The 21,330-nt window shown below is 56.6% G+C and overlaps 11 protein-coding genes across 11 annotated transcripts; 6 read left to right on the plus strand and 5 right to left on the minus strand.

Annotated features, from left to right (window-relative positions):
* Positions 1 to 148: 148 nt before the first annotated feature.
* Positions 149 to 3,649, plus strand: PHSY_002786 (hypothetical protein; the record flags this gene model as incomplete). The annotated part of the gene is made up of 1 exon (XM_012333408.1): positions 149 to 3,649. One exon carries the CDS (start codon positions 149 to 151, stop codon positions 3,647 to 3,649), a length of 3,501 nt encoding a protein of 1,166 aa, XP_012188798.1.
* Positions 3,650 to 3,984: 335 nt separating this feature from the next.
* On the plus strand, positions 3,985 to 4,944 carry PHSY_002787 (hypothetical protein; the record flags this gene model as incomplete). The annotated part of the gene is made up of 1 exon (XM_012333409.1): positions 3,985 to 4,944. One exon carries the CDS (start codon positions 3,985 to 3,987, stop codon positions 4,942 to 4,944), a length of 960 nt encoding a protein of 319 aa, XP_012188799.1.
* A 113-nt stretch (positions 4,945 to 5,057) lies between these two features.
* PHSY_002788 (hypothetical protein) lies at positions 5,058 to 6,848 on the minus strand (the record flags this gene model as incomplete). Its single annotated transcript, XM_012333410.1, has 1 exon — positions 5,058 to 6,848. The coding sequence occupies one exon, from the start codon at positions 6,846 to 6,848 to the stop codon at positions 5,058 to 5,060; it is 1,791 nt and encodes a 596-aa protein (XP_012188800.1).
* A 428-nt stretch (positions 6,849 to 7,276) lies between these two features.
* On the minus strand, positions 7,277 to 8,390 carry PHSY_002789 (hypothetical protein; the record flags this gene model as incomplete). Its single annotated transcript, XM_012333411.1, has 3 exons — positions 7,277 to 7,634; positions 7,938 to 8,100; positions 8,186 to 8,390. 3 exons carry the CDS (start codon positions 8,388 to 8,390, stop codon positions 7,277 to 7,279), a joined length of 726 nt encoding a protein of 241 aa, XP_012188801.1.
* A 322-nt stretch (positions 8,391 to 8,712) lies between these two features.
* Positions 8,713 to 8,991, minus strand: PHSY_002790 (hexokinase-1; the record flags this gene model as incomplete). The annotated part of the gene is made up of 1 exon (XM_012333412.1): positions 8,713 to 8,991. The coding sequence occupies one exon, from the start codon at positions 8,989 to 8,991 to the stop codon at positions 8,713 to 8,715; it is 279 nt and encodes a 92-aa protein (XP_012188802.1).
* Positions 8,992 to 9,282: 291 nt separating this feature from the next.
* Positions 9,283 to 10,281, plus strand: PHSY_002791 (7,8-dihydro-8-oxoguanine triphosphatase; the record flags this gene model as incomplete). The annotated part of the gene is made up of 1 exon (XM_012333413.1): positions 9,283 to 10,281. The coding sequence occupies one exon, from the start codon at positions 9,283 to 9,285 to the stop codon at positions 10,279 to 10,281; it is 999 nt and encodes a 332-aa protein (XP_012188803.1).
* Positions 10,282 to 10,695: 414 nt separating this feature from the next.
* On the minus strand, positions 10,696 to 14,241 carry PHSY_002792 (hypothetical protein; the record flags this gene model as incomplete). Its single annotated transcript, XM_012333414.1, has 2 exons — positions 10,696 to 10,956; positions 14,131 to 14,241. 2 exons carry the CDS (start codon positions 14,239 to 14,241, stop codon positions 10,696 to 10,698), a joined length of 372 nt encoding a protein of 123 aa, XP_012188804.1.
* Positions 14,242 to 14,468: 227 nt separating this feature from the next.
* Positions 14,469 to 16,352, plus strand: PHSY_002793 (hypothetical protein; the record flags this gene model as incomplete). The annotated part of the gene is made up of 4 exons (XM_012333415.1): positions 14,469 to 14,653; positions 14,778 to 14,795; positions 15,112 to 15,261; positions 15,347 to 16,352. The coding sequence occupies 4 exons, from the start codon at positions 14,469 to 14,471 to the stop codon at positions 16,350 to 16,352; spliced, it is 1,359 nt and encodes a 452-aa protein (XP_012188805.1).
* Positions 16,353 to 16,970: 618 nt separating this feature from the next.
* PHSY_002794 (initiation factor) lies at positions 16,971 to 18,035 on the plus strand (the record flags this gene model as incomplete). The annotated part of the gene is made up of 1 exon (XM_012333416.1): positions 16,971 to 18,035. The coding sequence occupies one exon, from the start codon at positions 16,971 to 16,973 to the stop codon at positions 18,033 to 18,035; it is 1,065 nt and encodes a 354-aa protein (XP_012188806.1).
* A 113-nt stretch (positions 18,036 to 18,148) lies between these two features.
* PHSY_002795 (hypothetical protein) lies at positions 18,149 to 18,397 on the plus strand (the record flags this gene model as incomplete). Its single annotated transcript, XM_012333417.1, has 1 exon — positions 18,149 to 18,397. One exon carries the CDS (start codon positions 18,149 to 18,151, stop codon positions 18,395 to 18,397), a length of 249 nt encoding a protein of 82 aa, XP_012188807.1.
* A 102-nt stretch (positions 18,398 to 18,499) lies between these two features.
* PHSY_002796 (hypothetical protein) lies at positions 18,500 to 21,262 on the minus strand (the record flags this gene model as incomplete). Its single annotated transcript, XM_012333418.1, has 1 exon — positions 18,500 to 21,262. One exon carries the CDS (start codon positions 21,260 to 21,262, stop codon positions 18,500 to 18,502), a length of 2,763 nt encoding a protein of 920 aa, XP_012188808.1.
* Between the last annotated feature and the right edge of the window lie 68 nt (positions 21,263 to 21,330).

The raw sequence follows: 21,330 nt of genomic DNA on the forward strand, positions 1-21,330 counted from the left end.
GATCTCTTCATCGAGGGCCGCTCATCATTGCTGTTCGCACTCATCATGCAAGTCTAGACGTTGATCGAGCGCACCAAGCCTCTTTTCGGCAACGCGCTCGCCCACCCACCATCGGACATCTTTCAAATAAGAATCTCGGGCTGGCATCATGGAGGCCGTGCACCTGGCGACGGCCACTGCGTCGCTAGCCGCTGCTGCACCGACTTCTATATCAGGGCAGCGCGGATGGTTGCCGCTGAAATCTCAGCTCGGTATGAAGCATCGTCTCTTCTCCAAAAACATCCTAGGCACAGGGGACATATGGTCTAGAGGTACTGCAACATGGACATCTTCCTTTGCCTCTGCTGTCCTGATCGCAGCTGTCTTCTGCTTCATTTATCTCGTCTTCTTCACAACAGGCGCTGGTCAGAGCAATACGATCTCGCGACTCCGCAACATATCCGACCGTGCCCACTCTGAGAGTCTCGACAAAGACCTGGATAGCGACGAGTACGAAGACGAAGACGACTCTACTCGCTCGTCTGGCTTTCTTGTCAGTTCCAAAGAGAGGCTGGCGCTTCGCAAGATGCTCGGCAGAAACGATCATACCCTTTCCAAACGCTCGAGCATCGTCCGCATCACCTCCTCTGACCCTACAAGTAGCCTTTGCGAGCATCCTATGCAGGTCGATCTTGAGCCCCCCACCCGCCGCTCCTTCTGGCCAGCTCCTGTCTCTCACACCTCACCTTCCGAGTCGAGCACGCCCGACAGTCCTGTTGGCACCACACCCGCTCTGACCGTTGCTGTACAACGGAACTCTTCCAGCTCACCTGGTCCTTCTGGCTCACGCCGCCGCAAGGAGAGCGGTAGACTTCACACAGCTAGTCCAAGCAGATCGCCGCTCGGTCCTGGAGCAGCTCTTCCAACCCGACCAGCGCGCGTTCGTCCCGTGGATGTGCGGTCGCCGTTGGCCCGAGCAGCTGCGAGGAACAAGAGGAACAGTGCTTCGAGTGTCACCAGCTCCGAAGCGACTCATGCCAGCACCGGCTCTCCTAGGTTAGCCGCCACTCAAGATTCATTCAGCTCCTCCACGCTGAGCCCGCATGCAGCCAGCGATCGCGACCAGCTTCCTGACACTCCAAGCATCGCGTCCGAATCATCTTCTATCTCGGCGGCGCTGGGTCACGCCTCGGCGTTCGGTGATGATATGTCTCCAAGCCCCTCACCCACTTCCAGCACCTTTTCTCTCGGCAGAGCCCCGTCCATCCTCAAGCGCCAACCACAGACCTTTCGCACAGCTTCGCTGCGAGAGATTGACATATCTCACAGCCTTGTGGAGCGCAGGGAGTCTTTGCCCATCCTCGTCAGCCCAGGGCCTGGAGCAGATCCGGCTCTTCTGCAACAGCAGCAACAAGAGTTCTTGCAGGCCTACGGCGTCCTTGCTCCCCCGTCCTATCAGCCTTCGGACATGCAGATCCGCTCAAGCCGGGCAGACCCTGAAACCCCGTGGTCGCCCCACACCAAAGTGCGAAGCATCAAGCTTGTTGAACCCGATTGGCTTCCTCATACCGACACTCACGTTCGTGCTCGCGAGCGTCTCGAGGCGGCGACGCGCTTTGCAGCTTTCAAAGCCAACGCTCAGGCCCTTACTCCGACGCTCGTCTCCCCGGATGCCAAGTATGACCAGCAACAAGAAGATCTAGCCGGATTCCGCTTCGAGCGCTTCACTCAGAGCACGGCTGCTGCAGGGAGGGACTGGGACTGGAGGAAGAGGAGAGCCAGATTGCAACGTGCTGCTGCCCTCGGCATGGCCCTTGGCCAGAGCAACCTCGGCTCTCCCCTTGGTGCCAACCCGCCGGGCAACGTTGGCATGACGGATGTGCAGCTGCAACAGCAAGCGCAATCAGGCGGCGCGCCGTTACCAGCTGTCCAAGCCGCTTCTTCCGTGCGCAAGCAGATGCCCGCTGCGCCGCTTATCACCTTCACAGAGCAGGAGCTCAAAACGGCGCCCGTCTTGAAAGTCGATACCGAGAGCGGACGACGTCCGATGTTGCGACCCGGCGGTCAGTCGCCTTTGCGTCCATCAGCAAACCAAGCTGATGGGACACCATCGAGTCCAACGCCGAGCGGTGCTGGCACGCCCATGGGTGGAATATTCGGGGCGGCGACGCCGTCCGCAGATAGCATCAACGTGGTCATGGCTGCGCGTGTTGCGCAGCGCAGGCGCGCCAGCGAAGATGCCGGCTCATATCAAGATGCAAGAAGGGGCATCGTTAGCAAACTCACTCGCAGAAAGTTGTCCGCTTCCGCATCCGACGCTCTCCCCAGCTCGCCCGGTCCGTCGTCTCGCGACGCGAGTCCAGTCACCACACCCGGCGGGGAAAGTTTCGCCAGCTCTGCATTGCGTGACCAATCGATTTCGCCACTCCGCAGCACCGGCGATCTTGACCTGAACGGGTCTTACGAGTCCGAATCCGAATCGAATACGGCGTCTCCGAGTCACAGCGTTCCTGGCAGACTCAGCAGCCTGAGTGGAACTGTGGGCAAGAATCTGCGCTCCGGCTTACGAAGAAGTTCCGACTTTGGTGCTAGCGGCAAGAACTTTACGTCGACTTCGAGCGGAATCGAGCTTGTGCCAGATTCACCAGACCTGGATGCAGACGGATCAGTCGGTGGCTCTGCTACCTACCCGGATCCTGGCCCGTCGCAAGAAGGTCCCAGAAGCAGTGCCGATGCATACAGCCACAGCGTTCCTTCTGGTGAGGTTCAGATTGAGCCGTCGATGCGGCGAGCAGCTTCGGCATCACGCAACGACGATCCACGGAGCAGTGCAAAGCACGTTGCGAAAGCAGAGCTAGGTCGCAAATCGCAGCCACCATCGTTCCGCGGAGGTTCGTCGTTCGCACGACAAGCTTCAGCGCCTGTTGCTTCTACTTACCACCATGACCACATCGAGGAGTTACGGCAGGATTCAGAGAGGGATTCCATCTCGCGCGGATCGAACGATTCTGATTCGCTGAGGCGAAGGATGCGGGCACGTTCCCAGACCGAGTCGGCAACGATCGATGCGAGTTCCGTGTTGATGACGCGCAACAGCTCGATCACTGCTCGTCAAGATGGACTTGCCGCACTGACAGCTGGCATGCCGACCTCTTCGCCACCGGCGGTCAAGTCGAGGGCGAGGAACGGATCGCGGTCGAGTATCATGCGCAGCGCTTCGGGCGCGAGTAGCGATCTCAACCGTACGGCCAAGCGACGCTCTTCGATTCGTCACGGTAGCTCGCTGGCCTCGGACACATCTTCAATCGGCTCCTCATCCATGACAAACAGCGGCACTGGCTCGCGCAACGGATCGCTTCGTCACGGGTCATCTCCAGTACGATCACGCAGAGACAGCTCTGCAGGCGCACCTGACCCGCTCATGCAACCCGAGCCGGCTCCCCGCGGGATGGCGCAGAGGGCGAGGAGTGCGAGTCTCAGCAGCAACGCGTCGAGCCTGGCCTCGGCGAATAGCAGCAGGACGGCGAGCAGGAGCAACAGCTTCAGAGATGGAGGAGGATCGGCGGGTCGGTTTGGATTGAGCATGACGAGCAGCAACCCGGGCACGCCGGGTAGCGAAGGTGAGAGGAGGTCGGATCCTTTCAGCATGACTGCACTGTCGAGCGCGTAGCCGACTGGATCGTTGTAGCTTTCACAGACAGATGTAGCAGTAACTGCAATGTATACCTATGAATGTGACGTTTGGAGAGCGCGATCGTGTACACTTTCCTCCACGGCGAGTGTTGTGTTGAAGGCAATGTGGAATGTGCGCTGGTCCAGGAGTGGGTGAGGGAATATTCGGAAATCGGAGAGGAACGTGAGCGCTGGTCGGGAAGAAAAGGCAACTTTGTGGGTAAACCACGCAACCGGTTTTCTTGTTTTGTATGCTTTCCTTTCCATCAATCAGCTTGTCATTTCACCGCCGTTCTTTCATCCATACTGTTCGGCTTACAACTTAAGGGGAACATGTTGCGCTCGCTTGCGTCTAGTTCGTCGCGGTCAGCGGTCGGATCTGCTCTGCGGCAGGAGGGTGCTCCAACTCGTATGCTCACATCTAGCGCTGTTGCGTTGAACAAGTCTTCACCGAACGAAGCAACACCTCCATCATCAGCATCAGCATCGACCTCACAAACGCCAACTTCGACAGGGAAACCTCTGGTTCGGGAATCATCGTCGTCACCGGAACAACTCAACACGCTTCCACTACCGTATCTCTCCTTCGCGATCGGAGTGCCTACTCCGCCATCGTCGTCGGCTTCGACGTGGGCAGAGACACGTGATCGCCTAGTATCTACGGAACATCGTATGGCATCGAGACAGGCGATCGTTAAGGAAGCGACTCGGGGATATTTCCACGATTTTCACGCAATCAAGTCGCACGGTGGGAAAACGTGGAGAGCTCCACCTACACTCATCAAGGCCGATCGCTCTCTGTACTTTCCCAAGTTCACCGGTACCCGTCTCTCGGACAAATCGAAAACTTCCACCCCCACCATACTGCGCAACAAGATCTCCATCATCTCCCTCCTAGGCAGCAAGATCTCCGAAGAACACACCAAATCCTTCTACTCTCCCACAATCGCCAAATTCTCAGGTCATCCAAACTTCCAGTTGGTACAAATCAACCTCCAACAAAACCCGCTGAAGAGCTACCTTGTAAGCCTCTTCATCTCCTCCCTCCGTTCTCAAATCCCCCCCGAACTTCATCCAACGTATCTCCTGAGTAGCGATAACATCGAGCTATTAAAGGATGCCTTGGGGTATCATAATAAACACGTTGGGTATACGTATCTGGTGGATGAAGTGGGAAAAGTTAGGTGGGCGGGAGGCGGGTTTGCAGAGGACAAAGAAAGAGAGGCTCTGTTGGCGTGTACGGGAGTGTTGTTGGAGAGGTTCGGGGTCGGGGAGAAGGGGAAGAAGAAGTGAAATGGCCCGAGGGAAGGGAATCAGCACATGCAATGCAATGGACGCAGACATTTTCGATCGCGGATGAAGAGGGGCTTGCCATTGCGCGAAACAGGGTTTGCTTGTCTGAAGGGCTAACAAATGACGCATTCGTCCTTTTTGGACTGCTTCTGGGGCGCAAATCCCATCTCTGCGAATGTGTTGTACGGTTTTTTGGACGCATCGTCGGACCCAGACGACTGTTTGGAATTTGCAGCCGAGGTGTTGGACGACGGCGGAAGGGTGCCTGATTGCGGCTTGGAGTGCGAGGATCTGCCGTCGTTCAGGGTATAGCCAGTTCCGTGGCGGCCCGCTGTTGACGCCCCTTGCGTGCCTGAGGGAATGCGACCAGCATGCGTGGGCGCAGGAGCGGCGGAAGCGGCAGGGGGACCATCGGGCCGCGTCTGCTGCTTTGGAGCAGCAGATGTGGTTGGCATTGAAGGCGCGGTGCTTGCGTCTCGTCTCGGTCTTCCTTCGAACCCGTAATTTGGCCTTTTGCGTCCGGCGGCCGTCTCTTCAACCATCTTCATCGTCTTCTTTCTCGACAGCTCGAGGTTGTTGTTATTGCTCTTAAAGTCACTGGCACCAGCAGCATTCGGTGCGAGTCGGCCATTGTTGGTGTTGGTGGGGCCATTGACGGGACCGCTCGGCCTTCGTTGCCCAGCACTGCCACCCTGGCCGCTGCCCGTGCTGGCGCCGGCTCCAAGGTATTGATCACGCTCAAAGACGGGACTGCGACCCTCGCGATCCGAGAGCATCTTGGCTTGAGTGCGCTTGCGCACCAGCTTGTCGTCCATGACTGCTTCGTGTTGCTGACGCGAGATGCCGAGTGCTTGTGGAGCCTGCAATGCTTGCAGCCTCTCACGAGCATCTGTATTATCCTTCGCAGCCGCCTTCCTGTACCACTTTCTGGCAAGTTCGACGTTTCTCTCCGTCCCGACACCGACCTCGTGATAGTAGCCGAGTGCGAACTCGGCCGAAGCAAGCCCTTTGCGTGCTGCCTTGTCTGCAAATGTGTAGGCGAGCTGTTCATTCTTTTCAAAGAAAGATTCGGCTCCACAGAGGAACCACTTGGACAGAGCCATGTCGGCCTCCACCTCGCCTCCCTGCGATGCCAAGCTGTAATACTGCACACTGAGCAGAGGATCGAATGCGCACCCGAGCTGCGCATACTCGAACAGCCAGCCGCATTTGAACTGCGCCGGCGCAAAGTTGAGATATGCAGCGCGTTGAATACGGCGCCGCGCCTCGTCTTCGGTGGCAGACACCGGTTCGTTGGCAGGTCTGAGCAAGTGGGACGGAATGTCGACGTGGGAGAATTCGCCGGCGAGCAGCATGCCGTAGATGTATGCTGGTTGGGGTGTGTCGAGGTCGGCCTTGTCGGCGGCATCGCGTAGTATTGCGATAGCTCTAGGGTAGCTGGTAGGTAGCTCAAGCTGAGCGAGCAGATTGGCCATCCCCATCCTGTAGATGCAGCCGACATCCGCTACGTGTACTCCTCGCTCGTACGCATCTCTGGCGCGGGCGAGATCGCCAAGCACCTCGTAATCACGGCCGATTCGGAACCAGCTGGGAGCCCAGCCCATGCGAGCGGAAAGTTCGAAATCGTTGAACGCTTCCTTGAGATTCTTGGCGAGATAGGTGGGGAAAGCGCCGGACGCCTGCAGGTCGCCTCGTAAGAAGAGCGCTTCAGGTTCGGGACGCGGAGACGAGGCGTTGGCGGTGATGATGGAGATGGCTTCGTCGGTCCACTTGACCAGATTGGGTTCGCTGATCTTTGTGCCGTCGGCGAAGTTGCGTTCGACATACTTGAGCACCTGTTTGGCCCAAGTGAGACGTTGGCCGTCGTTCCTAGCTCTTTCGTACTGCGCTGCCAGCGAAGCCATGTCCGGAAGTGGAGCTGCTAAGCTGGGAGGTCCCGAGGAGGGAGGAGGTTGGTGAGAATCATGTGTTTGGTGAGTTGTCCTTTGGTGACTGCCGTAGAGGTCGTTTGCACTCGCCCTCCTCGCCGAGGAGGCTTGTGCTTGTGAACCAGGGTTGAGCGACATGGCTTGCATATTGTTGACCAGCCCATGGTAAGGTTTGGGTATTGTGGGTGGGGGAGGGCCAGTTGGAGCAGCGCCTACGGGCGTCGATGCACGCTGCTGCTGATGCGGTGATGCAAAGCCGCCGACAAAGTGACGTTGTTGGGAGGACGAGGCGTGCGTAACGTGTTGAGAAGGTGGTGGAGGTGCGGGAGCGTGTACAAGCTGTCCTGGCTTCAGATTTGCGGAGATGGTGGATGGTGAGGAAGAGTAAGCAGCGGAATGATGTCTCAGACGCTGCTGCTCCCTTTCAAGCGCTCCAGGCGGCAGAGGAGGCAGAGGCGGCGCACCCGACCGATGCGATTGGTGAGCAGGTACAGTTGCAGGCACTGCCGATGCCGGCTTTGGTTGCGACGCTGTGATACGAGTGCTGCCTGGCATGGGCGGGTAGGAAGAGTCGGTGCCGAAGCCAGAAGGCAGGCTGGGAAGGGAAGGTGCTTGTCCCGACATGTTTCTGGATGGTCAGCAGAGAGGGCTTTGTCCCGACCAAGCGAGTGGAGGCAGTCGGAAGCACCGTCGCTGCCCTGTTGCGGCTTAGAGTGCGGCAATGCGCGGTGCTTTGACTGCGCCTGAAGAAGCTCCTCGAAGCTGTTGGAAAAGAAAAGAACGTCGACAATCACAGAATGTCTGGAAGGTGATGGAGGAGGATTGACAAGCTCGAGGTGTCTGTCACTCTTGCCAAGATGAGATGCAGTGTAGGCACCGCGTAACAATGTACACAGCCGAAGCGCTGTTAGCGCATCCAACACGTCAAACAGGCCTTCTTGCTGCAGGCCAACTGCAGATCAACACCGCCGAGCGTCAACGACAGCAGCCTCGCCTGCCTGCCTGTGTTGATCTCTGCACTGGATTCGTGAAAATCACAAAAGAGGTGCAAAGTACGGATCTTACATCATGGAAATAGCGTACACAGCATCGACGAGAGTTGTGCAGACGAGCAATTTCACGAGAACGAAATGCCGCGTCCCTTTCGCCAGAGGAAAAGAAGCCTCAGAAATGCGGATCCAAAAATCCCTGGCGAAACAATGAGAATGACCAGAGCTGCTCCAAGGTCCTAAAGGTGGCATTCGGGAAGAGCGGTTCACCGCATGTCCTTGATGCGCTGCTGTGATCCCGGTGAGATCCTTCTACAGACTCACTAATCACACTGGTGCTGCAAGTTGGATCCAGTATGCTCCGGCGCCGAGTTGACGGCGACGCGTCAAGGGAGAGACGCACCTCGAGTTTGAGACGTATCCGTCGCGAATCGTGCTTTTCTCCTTCTGATAGCAAAGGTCCGAGTGGCAAAGGAGATGTCAAAATGTGCTTTTTGCGAAAAGCTCGGATGCAGGCGGCCCTTCCCATGAGGCGAGCGACGCGAGCCGAATGAGATCCGAACTCGTCACACCAATCGCGAAACGGCTACAGTACGCGCTGCCGAACGGAAATTCCGGCGAAACCCTTGATTGCTACCTCAGCTAACTTAGTTACACTATGAAGGGTCTTTAAGGTTTCAATCCCCCATGCATGCCGCGCTGTGACTTCCGTCGAGCAAGCTCGCTTTGCGACCCACCGAACACGTCTCGCTACGCCTTGCTCCAGCCACGCCATTGCAATCGAGGCAAAAGCGCTTGCTTGGTTGGCTTGGTTTTGTCGATCAAGCCACACTGCACCCTTGAATCGGCAGTCACGTCTGCAGCGTCGCCGGTGCTGGAATCTCGTATCGCCGAACAACGAGAAATCTCTGACTCACGTTGCCACCAAAACGAGACGTCTGCACAAGCCCGCGTTTCCCATATTCAGCCCAACCGACCAGCTTGCATCCAAGATTGGTGGCTTGAACTTGTGACACTGGCAACACACTGTGGATCGATCCGCCACCGATTTCGCAACTGCTGGCGCCCCTTTTCGCACACTCATCCTCCTCGACCGCTCCGACTGCTGGCCGTGCGCATTCCGTCCACATCCGAGGCCGAAGTTTGCTGTCGCCGGCGCTGACCTTCTGACGTCAAAAGTGCCTGAAGTCGGTGGAACCCTGTCGTATGGACGACGACCCGTGGCTCAGGCTTCTACTTCCATCCCGACACCATCTTCGTCACAGACACGGCCGCCTCCTTCAGCTACAGCACTTTTCGCAGCCAACGCTCTTGCCGCGGTATCGGATCACAACCGACAGTCGACGTCAGTGCCACGCTGCACTTCCGACCAACAGGGCCGCTCAGCTTCTCGAGCCCGACCGCTCCGACGGTAGGCAAGCATGCAAGCGCATACAATGTCACCGAGCATCTCGAGCCAGCCCGTATCGGATGCCACCGTCGTGCCTCGTGTCGGCGTTGCCGTCTTTGTGCTCAACGAGAAGGGTCATGTGCTCATCGGCAGACGCACAGGCAGTCATGGCGCGGGCACACTCGCTCTTCCAGGCGGACACCTCGAGCTGCACGAGTCATTCTACGACTGTGCCGCCCGTGAGACGTTCGAGGAGACTGGTCTCGTTCTCGAGCCGCCGCAGTCTCAGGCTCAATCCGAGCTGCTCGTCCCATCGCCACCATCTCTACATGCGCACCTTGGGCCGCAGTCTCCCTCACAGCCTATCCTGGCGTCCACCGCGCTGTCGCCGTCCCCCTTTGACTCGGCGTCACCTTCGGCCGCGGCAGCATCGAAGCCACTCGACGACCTCGTGCCACGTATACCTCCCACGCCTCTGCAGTTTCTCACAGCCCAGAATTCGGTTCGCATGAAGGACTACGGCGAGAAGGGAAACGGAAAGCACTACGTCACCATCTTTATGAAAGCAAGCGTCCGATACGATCCTGAAAATCCGGTGGCACAGGCTCAGATCATGGAGCCCAGCAAATGTCTCGGCTGGTGCTGGATTCCCGTATCGTACCTCTTCCGTGCTGCGCATCGACAGCAGGAGCTCCAACTCTTGCAGCTCGCTGCCGCATCCGAGGGTCGATCGCTACCGGTGTCCATCGACAAGCTCCTCGAGGCCGAGAGCCTTGCTCAAGCCCTGCAAGAAGCCGACGAGACCGATCCCGTCTCAAGCTTTGGCTCACCAACGACAACTGGTCCGATGGGAAGCAGCATAAGAAGGCCATCCGTCGCCTCCCCGCCCCACGCCAACGGGCATCAAGATGTCCAAAGCGCCCAAGAGATCCTCGCATGGGCCGAGGCCGACGACTTCGCACGTGGCGCTCCTCTCTTTCAGCCTCTTGTCAATGTTATCATTGATCATCCCGGCTTGCAGCTGGCATAGCCCAACAGACTATTCGCATTTTCCAAACGATCAACAGCAACGGTAGCCACACGGCTCATGTGTCACGAAATGGACCCCTTTTCACAGTCTTTTGCGGATGTGCTGCGTTCTAACACTTGCCTCGCTTACTGCTCGCCTTCTCCAAAATCTGGCCACACATTCCGTGCGCTTGATCAGCTGACGATCAAATCACACTTTCCCTGCACTTGGTAGCTCTCGAGCGAGTCTCTCCGGGTTCAAAAGGTTGTCGCAACTTCTCAAACAGTCTCGCAACGAATCGCCGGCCGCTCAAAATGACTTCTAGCAGCGGCTCGAGCGACGCGTCCCTGCAACCACGTAATCGTGTTCAACAGTTGTTAGTGACCAGCACGACAAAGCAGCAGCGATTGCATGACCATGACGCCCGAGCCACTTTCACAGCCAGGCATGCGGCACCCGCATCCGACTCGCACGGTCTCGTCGCTCCGGAGCTTCGAGCGTGTGCATCTGAAATTCTGCCGCCTTTATTCTGTGCTGAATCCGGTCTCTTGCACCGCTGCACTGGCACATGCTTTCTGCAGTGATGGACGAAATGAAAGCCCAGGCTCGGATCTCTCGGACGTTCAGAGGCTTGCCGACCAAAATTGGCCAGTGCGCGTCTCTTAGAACTATCGGCAACTTATCTTTGGGCATGAACTGCTTCAGAACCGAACAAAAGTCAAGCAAAAGAGTCCTTCGGCACGACCGCCAAGATCCTTCACGCAGGCCGTGTCCTGGACACACATGCTTCACCGACCAGTCGTATACCGTGGCACAGACCGAAACAGCGCGACGTCAATGCGTCCCTACACCTATCCGAATCGATTGACTGACGCAGATCCTTTTCAGGTTGAGGAAATCAGGCCCGAAAGGCGGGGCCTATCTTGTCGGCCCGAGAGAGCGTCATGCGTGACGTACAAGCAGTCAGGACGATCAATCGGTTCACATGAGCCAGAAACACACCTCCTATCTCTGGAGGGCGCAGAACGCTGTTCAGAACGCTGTTCAATACTGTTCCGGATCTATCTCTGCAGCACAATCGATGTACGATGTATCGCACAACTTGACGAGGCAGTGGATCATGCGGATGTGGCACTCGGCTCTGTCGCGACCCGCGTCGCGGATGCAGGGATTAAGCGAATCTGTCAAACCCCTCATCAACGCTAACTTACTTGAACAATGGAGCCTGCGGTCAATGACGGGACGTTCGCGGACAAACTCCAAACATTTATCGCATAATTATTCTTGCTTGCTTGCGTTACATACGGCCTCGAAAGTTCAAGCTCGAAAGCCTCTGCCCTCGAACGAACACCGTCATCGCAACGGACACATGCGAAAATTGCAGATCAAGCCGTCACACTTGAGATTGTGCGTCTTCGAGGATCCCTGCTTTTCCTAGACCAGAAAGGTCCGTGCCGTAGGGAGCCTTCCGACGGATTGGCCTTACATCCCTACTGAGTTTCGCATCGAGATCGACGCAACGACGTTGAACGGCATTCGGTCTGTTTGCCCTTGCAGGCACCACGAAGGCGATCAGTGACATCTTCGCGGGCTCACAGACATCGCAAGGCCGCTCGACACGACCGGTCCGGACTGACAAGACTTCATTTCGGCGGAGGCCATGCCGTCATGAAAAGTCAGGGATCCTTGCTCTGTTGAATACGAAACCCTCGACATCTATCGAGTGTACTTCGTCGGGCAAGATAAGCAAGCCAGGAATATGACCGCCTCGCTTGAGCAGAAACCTGGTCCGAAATCTGGAAAGCTTCGGCTATGTCGCAAGGGCAGAAACGCATCACTGCCCCTGCCAAATGCCCGGGAAAGGCTCACCTCACCTACTCCTATCACATCTGGATGGACGGGAATGCTCCCACGCTATGGCGCAGCTTGCAAGCTAGCGCAGCTCGGCAGCTTCAGTTGGTCCGTCTGCGGAGCGCTACCATGATGCCTTGAACGACAAGGTGGCGAACTCCTCTTCACTGCTCACACCAGCTCGGCTTCTGCGGCTTTCAGATGCAGTCCAGCTGGTGCTGATCTGGTGCCCTTGGCAATGAGACACGAGGTCCGTGAGTCCAGGCCAATCCCAAGCTTGCGGAGCAGTTTGCCGAACTTCCAGGAGAGGCACCGAGATACCCACGCTTTGACGTTTTCATCCCACTCGGATGGGTCCGGGCTCTAGCTGCAACGCCGACGTATGTTGACACGCTTCCGACCAGCGCTCGAGGAAGTAAGCTTTGCTGTCATACTTGCGCGTTTGGCGCCCATCGCTTGAAGGTTGAGAGTTTCTCATTCGAGGTGGCAGTCACGGACTGTCCACTGCAACGTAATGTTGCCCCAATGTATTTCTTTCTCTTGATGTCAGCGTTCGACGCGCGCATCAACCTCCTTATTGGCCTCAAATCCGAGTCATGGACCTGGTCTTTCGAGTTCGGAGGAATGCGACCAGGATCTGGACGCGCATGAACGCTGCTTCGGTTCGATGCAAATGCAAGTAAAGGAACAATTGAATGACGGGAGCGATGCCACAGGAGAGCATACAAAGACAAGACACATTTCAGGATTGATGATCAGGGATGTGACACCTGGCTCGGCTTGGAATTTCCCGCTTCGCCACGCCGTCTCCGATCGCATGGGGGATTTTTTTTCAGAATCGTACTGCATGCGCATCTCCCCTTTGCTCTTCGCTCATTTCCCGAGCTTTCCAGGTCCAGTGCCCACTCGCTGCACCGACAACTTGGGGCGATGCTGTGCGAGAGGGCAAGAATACTAAGATTCTCGAGCCCACCCGACCTTCATCTTGGTTGTCGACCAATGCGCTGCGCCTCGTGGGCGGTTGCCATGTCGGGAGCTAGACACCGGCTAGTCAGCAAGTGGCAACACGAAGCTCGGGTGACGTCGGCATTTGTTTGTAGCGGCTGCAACGGCGGACGCGCTCCCTTCGTCCTATGTACCTACAGAACAACAACGATTCGAACTGGTCAACATTGTTGGCGGGCATCGCCACCGCGCAGACTAGTCGACTGTGAATCATAGTCCACTTACTCTGGTTCGACGTGGGTCCTCGACAAGCGCCCTTGTATCGCTCTGCAAACCTCGCTTACCCTTGTCGATCCGGCCTCGCACAGCATTTCTCTCGCCACACAATAGGATCCTGCTGGCCTATCTGATCTGCTCTAGATCACGTCGCCCGGCATTGTGTTTTTCAAAGACGAGCGATTACACAATGCCGATGGTCAGCTATGCTGTCATATGCAGACTGCTTGTAGGATGCGAGCGGCATTGTATGAGTCGCTTTCCTTTTTTTCTGCGCTCGGACTGGAAAGAGACAAAGGAGAAAAGGGCCACACAAATAAATGGCGCTAAACAGAGCTGCACATGCACGCACGTCAAGCAATAAAGAGGGGCAGAAGGGGAAACAGAGAAGACGTGGGATTGCTGCTTGGAAGCTTGCTGTCGAATAGATGCTGACAGCTGAACATCCGTCTCGCTTCTGTCTTCTGTCCGCATCTTGGCTAACTTTCTCCGTCTGCAGTCTCATCAGCTGCTTGAGCTTTGACTCCGTCCTCCCATTCAGCCACTCGTCTACCTACCGCCTCTGCTCAAGTGCTGAGCTATCAGCATTTCCTGTCTAGCGGCGCTAGCCTTCATTCGGCCAAAATTCGTGCCCGAGCCTGCACAATCTTGCTCACGGCACCGCACTATAGATTCCGCCACACCCTATCGGCGGCTGCAGAAACACAGTTTCTCGTATTTCCTCCTTGGTTTCCGTTTCAGTAGGTCAGCTGCTCTCTGATTTTGCTATGCTGGCCGAGCTTCGCACAGCAGTCTCACCTCGATGACTTCTGCTGTGGAGCTCCCCTCCGCGTCAAGCCCAGTCGATCCCTGATCCTTATAACGAGACCCTCTCTCCACCACTTTGGTCGCCCCCGTCTTCTTCCTCATCAAATTTCCGTGTAAGCCTCCGGGTTCATTCCACATTTCCTATATTTCGACGATTCCACACTCACGGTCCTTGCTTCGCTGCTCGCCTCACTGCCCGACTCAGCATTGTCCGCGGCCCACATTTTGGCAGGCTTGACCTCCCTCGGTACTTTGTGGCGCTTATTTCTTCGACTCAGAAGATCATCACCATCATCTCCCATCACCTTTCCATCAACACGCTTTCCAGTATGGATATCTTGGGTAAGTTTTTGACGCTGAAGGTTGACCTCACCATCCTCTCGTACACGTGCCAAACACTGACGAACATTCGCGGTCTTACATACGGTGTCGCAGAGCTCGTACACGAAGATCAGCGCAAGGAGTGTCGACCCTTCGACTGCAAGTACCCCGGGTGCCCCAAAGCATTCTCTAGGTGTGTATGAAGGTCTTTCACCGACGAATATTGCCTCGCTTTTTTCACTCGTTCTGACCTTGTCTTGATGACCATCTTTCGGACCACTGCATCCAACGCTCCTTTGACTTCTCACCCGTCACAGGCGCTCAGACTTGGCAAGGTGAGTTGAAGACGCGATCGGATACTGCGACAAAGGGCAGGCTTGATCAGACCTCGATGCGGAGACAAAGGATCGGCAGGGCTAAGGCTATTGTGTGCAATATTGCGCCTGCAGATCGCTGCAGATCGCTCTTACAAATTGCAACTCTGCCTGTCCAACACTGCCACGTGGGAATTTGGCGCCGACGATGTTCGGTATTACCGGTTCCTTTGTCCTCATGTGTGCTTGGATTCGGCCACAAAGTGTGTCAGCGGACCTGGAGCTGACCCACCATAACATTCCCTCCTTGGTCTCATCTCGACTGTCAATGCCACAGACACGCTCGTATCCACAGCCAAGAACGTCCCTTCGCCTGCCAATTTCGTGACTGCGGCAAGACTTTCATCCAGCGATCCGCTCTGACCGTTCACATACGCGTCCACACTGGCGAACGACCTCACGTCTGCGAATCATGCAGCAAAGCATTGTAAGTTGGCCGCCGAGAAGAACCGTCGGTGCTGCTCAAGGAAGCTCGCTGACGACCTCCTCTCCTTTTGCACTTTTCGCTTCAGCTCTGACTCGAGCTCGCTGGCGCGTCACAGGAGGATCCACACGGGAAGGCGACCGTACAAATGTCTTGTTGCAGGTTGCGGCAAGTCGTTCTGCCGCAAGACCACTCTCACCAAGCACACACGACGCAATCATGCAGATGCCGAAGGCACTTACGCCGGTGTCGGTGGTGGTCCAACCACCATTATGAGCAACTCGATCTCGATGAACCGCAGTGCCCTGCCGCCTCACAGCCGTTCCACTTTCCCACACGGTCTCGAGTGTCAGTATCTATCCAGTTTGAAGCTCGAGCACGATCCTTCGACTGCTTCGTACGGCTTTCCGATGCAGAACACTGCCGACTACGCCAGCACTCCATACAGCGCGACGGCCATGTCGTCCTGTCCATCGTCGGGCACCAGCTACGAGGGGTTCGACCTTTCGCGCAGATCGAGCGCGGCCTCGTGCTATATGTCGAGCACCTCGCAGACTTTTTACAGTCCGGTGAGCAACAGCAGCCGCATGTGTCCCACGCCTCACGCGCTCGCCTCGGCCTCAGAGCTGCCACACTTTCCACGCACGCCAGACCTTCGCGATGCGCGGTCGTTTGAGGTGCACGGCTCAAGTCGACCTCAATTCAACCAGCTGTCGGTGGCCAACATGGGCTGCTCGGGATGCGAGGGGCAGCTGTCGTCGGCTGGTCTGCAGGGAAGTATGATGTCGGGAGCGTCAACGTATCCGATGATGACGAACGGCTGTCTGATGAGCAGTCAAGATGCTAGCCAGATCGACCCCAGCCTGTGGGACACCTGTGCTTCGGCTGGTGCGCCACCAATGTCGAGTGCAGGCTCGCAATTTTACGAACAGACAAGCTTGCCTCAGTACAAAGCGATGTTCCAGCATCAGCATCAGCAGCACCAACTCGGACAGCATTATCAGTCGACAGCTTTGTCGGAGGTGGCTCAGCCGGCCACGAGTAATGAATGCGTGGGAATGCTGAGGTCGGTTTCGCAGCTGCAAGGTGCCTAGTCGACGCTGCCTCGACCTCGTTTGCCGTCTCCCTTTCTCGCCATCTGTCTTGAATGCCAGCACCACCGTCGTTGTGCACAGAGAAGGTTCATCACCTTTAACTCCAACACGCCTGCATCATTTGCCCTCCTTCCTCTTGTATATTGCACTCGCACTCGCACCCGTCACCGCCTTGTCCGGTTCTAGCTTTGTTTCTGGTTTTCTGCCTCTTGTCCGTTCTAGCGCATTACGGAATCGTTTAATCGCAGCTTTGTTCTTCGACCGACTTCAATCTGATGGATGTACATAGCTGAGGGTTGGTGAAAGTGCTCAGGGAGAATCGAAACCATCACGACCGGCTGTGAACATCCTTGTTGAGCATGCAGAGCCCGACAAGTTCTTACGTGCAATCCAAACTGTCTTAAGAGAAGAGCGGCTGCTGACAGTCCAAAGGGGTTTCCAAATCAGGAGCAGTGTAAGATCTGGATTTCAAGTAAAGAAGAAAAAAAAAGGGTCGGCTCTCGGGAACGGCGTTTTGTGCAGCGCTTCTTTTTCAAGGGTTTCTTTAGAAAGGAACCTCCTCAAACCATCACTCTCTCTCGCTCTCTTTTGCCAACGCAACGACCGTCTAGCTTGGACATGATGACATCGAGCGCAACATCCTCCACCGTCGCCGGCGTACCCACGCTGCACTCCTCACCCACACCTACCGCCTCCACCAGCAGTAACCACAACAACAATGACGAAGAATTCGACATCATCTCCTACTACCACTCTCTGCTCTCCTCGGATTCGGAGCTTCCTTTTCCCATCGCGGCGATCTTTGCGCTTTCGGAGCTGGTATCCCGATCTAGGGCTGCGACGACGTCGGAGTTGATGGAGAACATTCGGTCTGCATCGCAACGGCTGAAGCAGTCGTTGGAGAATCCTGTACCGGCGACTGCGGGGTTGGATCTGTTTACGCGGTTTGTAGTGACCAAATCGTGGGATTCAGGGGACGACTTTGAAGCGCACAAGGCGTCCCTCTCCAGCTTAGCGCACGAGTTCGCTACGCATACGGTTCCGTCCTGTAGAGAGAAGATCTGCGAATTGGTATTGCCGTTCATTGCGGACGATTCGGTCGTTTTGACGCATTCCTACTCGCGCGTGGTTATGCAGGTGTTGAAAACCGCTGCTCTGCAACAACGAAAACGCATTTCGGTGTATGTAACGGAGTCCCGCCCACAGGGGTTAGGGTTGAAGACCTACGCACAGCTGATGAAGGTCGGTATCCCCTGCACAGTCATCCTCGACAGCGCGGTTGCCTACACCATGCCGAAAGTCGACCTCGTCCTCACCGGCGCAGAGGGAGTCGTCGAAAGCGGTGGCATCCTCAACGCTGTCGGCACCAGCGGAATGGGGATCATCGCAAAGAGCTGTGGAAAACCCTTCTTCGCATTGGCAGAGAGCTTCAAGTTCCTACGAATGTTCCCACTAAATCAGTACGATCTACCGACGAACGGCAAGGGCAGGCTATTACAGTTCCCGGATCTAGATGCGGCGGATGCGGAGAAGGAGGTAGCGGAGGGAACACCAAAGCTGGGCAGCGGCGAGGAGGATGATGGCAGGGCGAGGAGAGTTATGTCGCGGACTCAGGAGATGATGAACCCTGCAGTAAGTATTCCAGCCCCCGATGGATTGCGTGGAAGTAGCGTTCCCAACTGACATCCCCCCTTTTTTGGCTGCTGGAAACGAAACACAGATCGACTATACAACTCCGGATCTGGTCACGTTTTTGTTCAGCGACGTCGGAGTGCTTACACCGAGCGGTGTGGGAGATGCGCTGCTCGCCGTGTACGGCGGTGCGGATTGAACAGCGAATTCCGAACAAGAAAGGTTTCGGGCGAGGTATCGCCGAAATGTCAAAAATCTTCTTTCGCCGTTCGAGCGACGATCGTCCGGTTTCAAATGAACGAGCTGAGCGGCACAACGAAAGGATGCGCCGAAGAAGCTGCAATGTGTGTTTGTGTGTGAAAGAGTCGGACATTCAGAAGCGAAACGGTTGCGATGCTGGGACGAGGGATTGACAAGAGGTAGAAAAACACGAATGAAAGCAGGATGTGGCTGGATACAAACAAACACAGCGCAGGTCGAGGAGAGTTGGCCGCCGACCACCTGAGCAAGTTGGCTTAGCGACGCTTTTTGTCACCAAAGTCCCTGCTGAACGAGCTCCTCACCTTGCCCCCACCCCCCGGCTTGCTCCCCGCACTCTTCCCCTTGCTCCCTTTAGCTTTGCCCTTGTTGACCACCTTCACCGGAGCTACACCCAATTTGGTCGGTCTGCTAGCCTTCTTGGCCGCCCTGATACCCGCATCCATGCTACCACCCTGTGCCGTCTTTGCACCGCCGGAAGCGCTAGCCTCCTTCCTCTCCCTCTCGATCTCCTCTCGCATCATCTTGCTTCTCCTCTTCTTCCTGCTCAACCCTGCATATTTATCCCTACCGTCTTTCTTTTGCGTGGCTTCGTACTTGGCTCTGCTCATAGCTTCGGCTGTTTCCTTGTCGGCTTTGCTCTGGAACCAGGTTCGTTTGGGACGGGAGAAGATCTCGTCCGCGTGCGAGGCCATGTTTTCTCCCTTCTTCAACTCCATCTCTGCAATGCGCAAAGCTTTCTCTTCCTTCTCCTCGCGCAGGACAGTGTCGACTTCGGGTTTGAGCGTCTCGAGCGTCTCGAGCATCTGCGCGACGACGGGGGCGGGGATGATCCGATGTTTGACCTGTTCCGAGGTGGATTGCTTGATGGCTAGTTTGAGCATGCGTCGGTCGGCTTCTCCGACGAGGGTGACGGAACGACCGTTGCGACCGGCTCGGGCGGTACGGCCGACACGGTGGAGGTAGGATTCGAAGGATCCGGGCATGTCGTAGTTGATCACGGTCGAGACTCCCTTGATGTCGAGACCGCGAGAGGCGAGGTCCGTCGCCAGCAGGAAATCCGTCTTTCCGTCGCGGAACGCGGTCAGCGCATCGATACGTTGCTCCTGCGAAAGATCTCCGTGCAATTCACCGGCGGATAGGCCGAGTAGACCAAAGACAATCTTGAGCTGGTGGGCGAGCTTCTTGGAACGAACGAAGACGATCGTCTGCGTGGTGAAGGTTCTCGTGCAGAGCGAGAGAAGCAGTGCTGGTCGTTGGGCGTCTTCGCTCCTACCCGTGGCTGCCGGTGTGGTGGGTAGGTCTTCAACGCCTGCCAAACCATCCGCACCCGCCACCCCGCCACTCCCTGTCCCTCTGACACGTACGAACTCCTGAATGAGCTTCTTGGCAGTACTCCTCTTGGGATCAACGAACAACCTCACCGGTCTCTTCAACGACAACCTCACCAACTGCTCCACATCGTCCGTCATCGTAGCCGAAAACAACATGGTCTGCCTCGCACCTTTGGGGCAGCTCTTGACGATCTCGTTTAGCTCATCCGCAAACCCGTCCTCCAACATCCTATCCGCCTCGTCCATGACCAGGATCTCGATGTCGTCGAGCGTGAAGCTGGCAGAGTTGCGCACGTGATCGATGAGCCTACCGGGAGTGGCGATGACGACCTCGGGTCGGAGCTTCAACTCGGCCTCCTGGCTCTTGACGGAGAGACCACCGACGCAGAGGCAGAAGCGGATGTCGGTGAACTTGGCGATAGACTTGCCGACCGAGTAGCACTGGATGGCGAGTTCGCGGGTGGGGGCGAGGATGAGGACGCGCGTCTTGGCTTCGTGGATGTTGGAGGATTTGGCACGCCAGGTGAGACGTTCGATGGTGGGGATCATGAAGGCAGCGGTTTTACCGGAACCGGTGACGGCGCCGGCGACGATGTCCTTGGCGGCGAGGGCGAGGGGGATAGTGCGGGATTGGATAGGGGTGGGTTTGTGGAAGGAGAGGGAGGAGAGGGCGCGCAGCACGGGGCGCGAGAGGGCGAAGGTGGAGAAGGAGGTTTCCGTGGCAGTGGATTTCGATTTGGCGGAAGACGAGGCGGACGAGGGTTCTTCGGCGAAGAAGGCGGCCTTCTTGGCTTTCTCCTGTTCGGTTTCCGAGTCGGAATCGTCTTGGCTCGAGTCCGAGTCCTGGTCCTGTTCTGCGATCTGAGTGTCTTGCGCCTCATCATCGTCATCAGAAGCGTCGGATGCGTCGCTGCTGAGTGGATCTTCTTGGCTATCCACCTCTGCTGCGTCTTGATCATCCTCGTCGTCACCTGCAATGTTGGCGTCACCACCACCGAATCGGTCTTCATCGTCGTCGCTGTCCTCGTACTCGGCGAATCTGATATCGTCGTCCAGGTCGTCTTCGGAGTCATCCGCTGCGCTGTCTTCGGACTCTTGCTCGTCGTCGTCATCAGCAGGCAAGGGCAAAGCAGGAAGATCCTTTCTCCTCTTTTCGATGATATCATCGACGTTCAACTTCTTGTGCATCCTCGTGCCGGTAACGCTCATATCCCAGCCACTGGACTCTGCACCAGCATAGTCTGCGCCGGAACCGTCGCCAAAGATGTCAAACTCAAAGTCCTTGTCCAAAGCCATTCCATCTTTACCATTGACTACACCGTTCGACTTGGAGCGAGCAGCAACGGACTCGACGATCTTTTCCTTTCCTGCGAGATGCGCCTTTTCCTTGCGCTTGCGTTGGTTCTTTGTGAGCTTCTCATCTGCCGGTGCTTGGGCGGTCTGCTCTGGTTCTGGTTCTGATTCTGATTCGCTAGCGGCGGCATCTGCATCGTCTGCCTCGGCATTGATTGCATCGAGGTCCTCTACGTCGTCGTCCGAGTCGAGCGTCATGATGAAGTCGTCATCGTTGGCGGGACGTTTTGTGGCAGCACTCTTCTTCTTGAGGGGTGGTGTAGAGAAGGAGGTGGAGGCTGCTTTGCGCTTTGACGCTGCCAGGCTGTGCTTGCTGTTCTGTGACGCCGGCATGGTGGCGTTGTTGAGCGGAAGCGGTGTGGGTATGATGGAAAGCAAGCGAGCAGTGGATACAGAGAAGC

The sequence above is a fragment of the Pseudozyma hubeiensis genome, assembly GCF_000403515.1.
Source record: "Pseudozyma hubeiensis SY62 DNA, scaffold: PHS28, whole genome shotgun sequence".
In the NCBI taxonomy this organism is placed as follows: Eukaryota; Fungi; Basidiomycota; class Ustilaginomycetes; order Ustilaginales; family Ustilaginaceae; genus Pseudozyma; species Pseudozyma hubeiensis.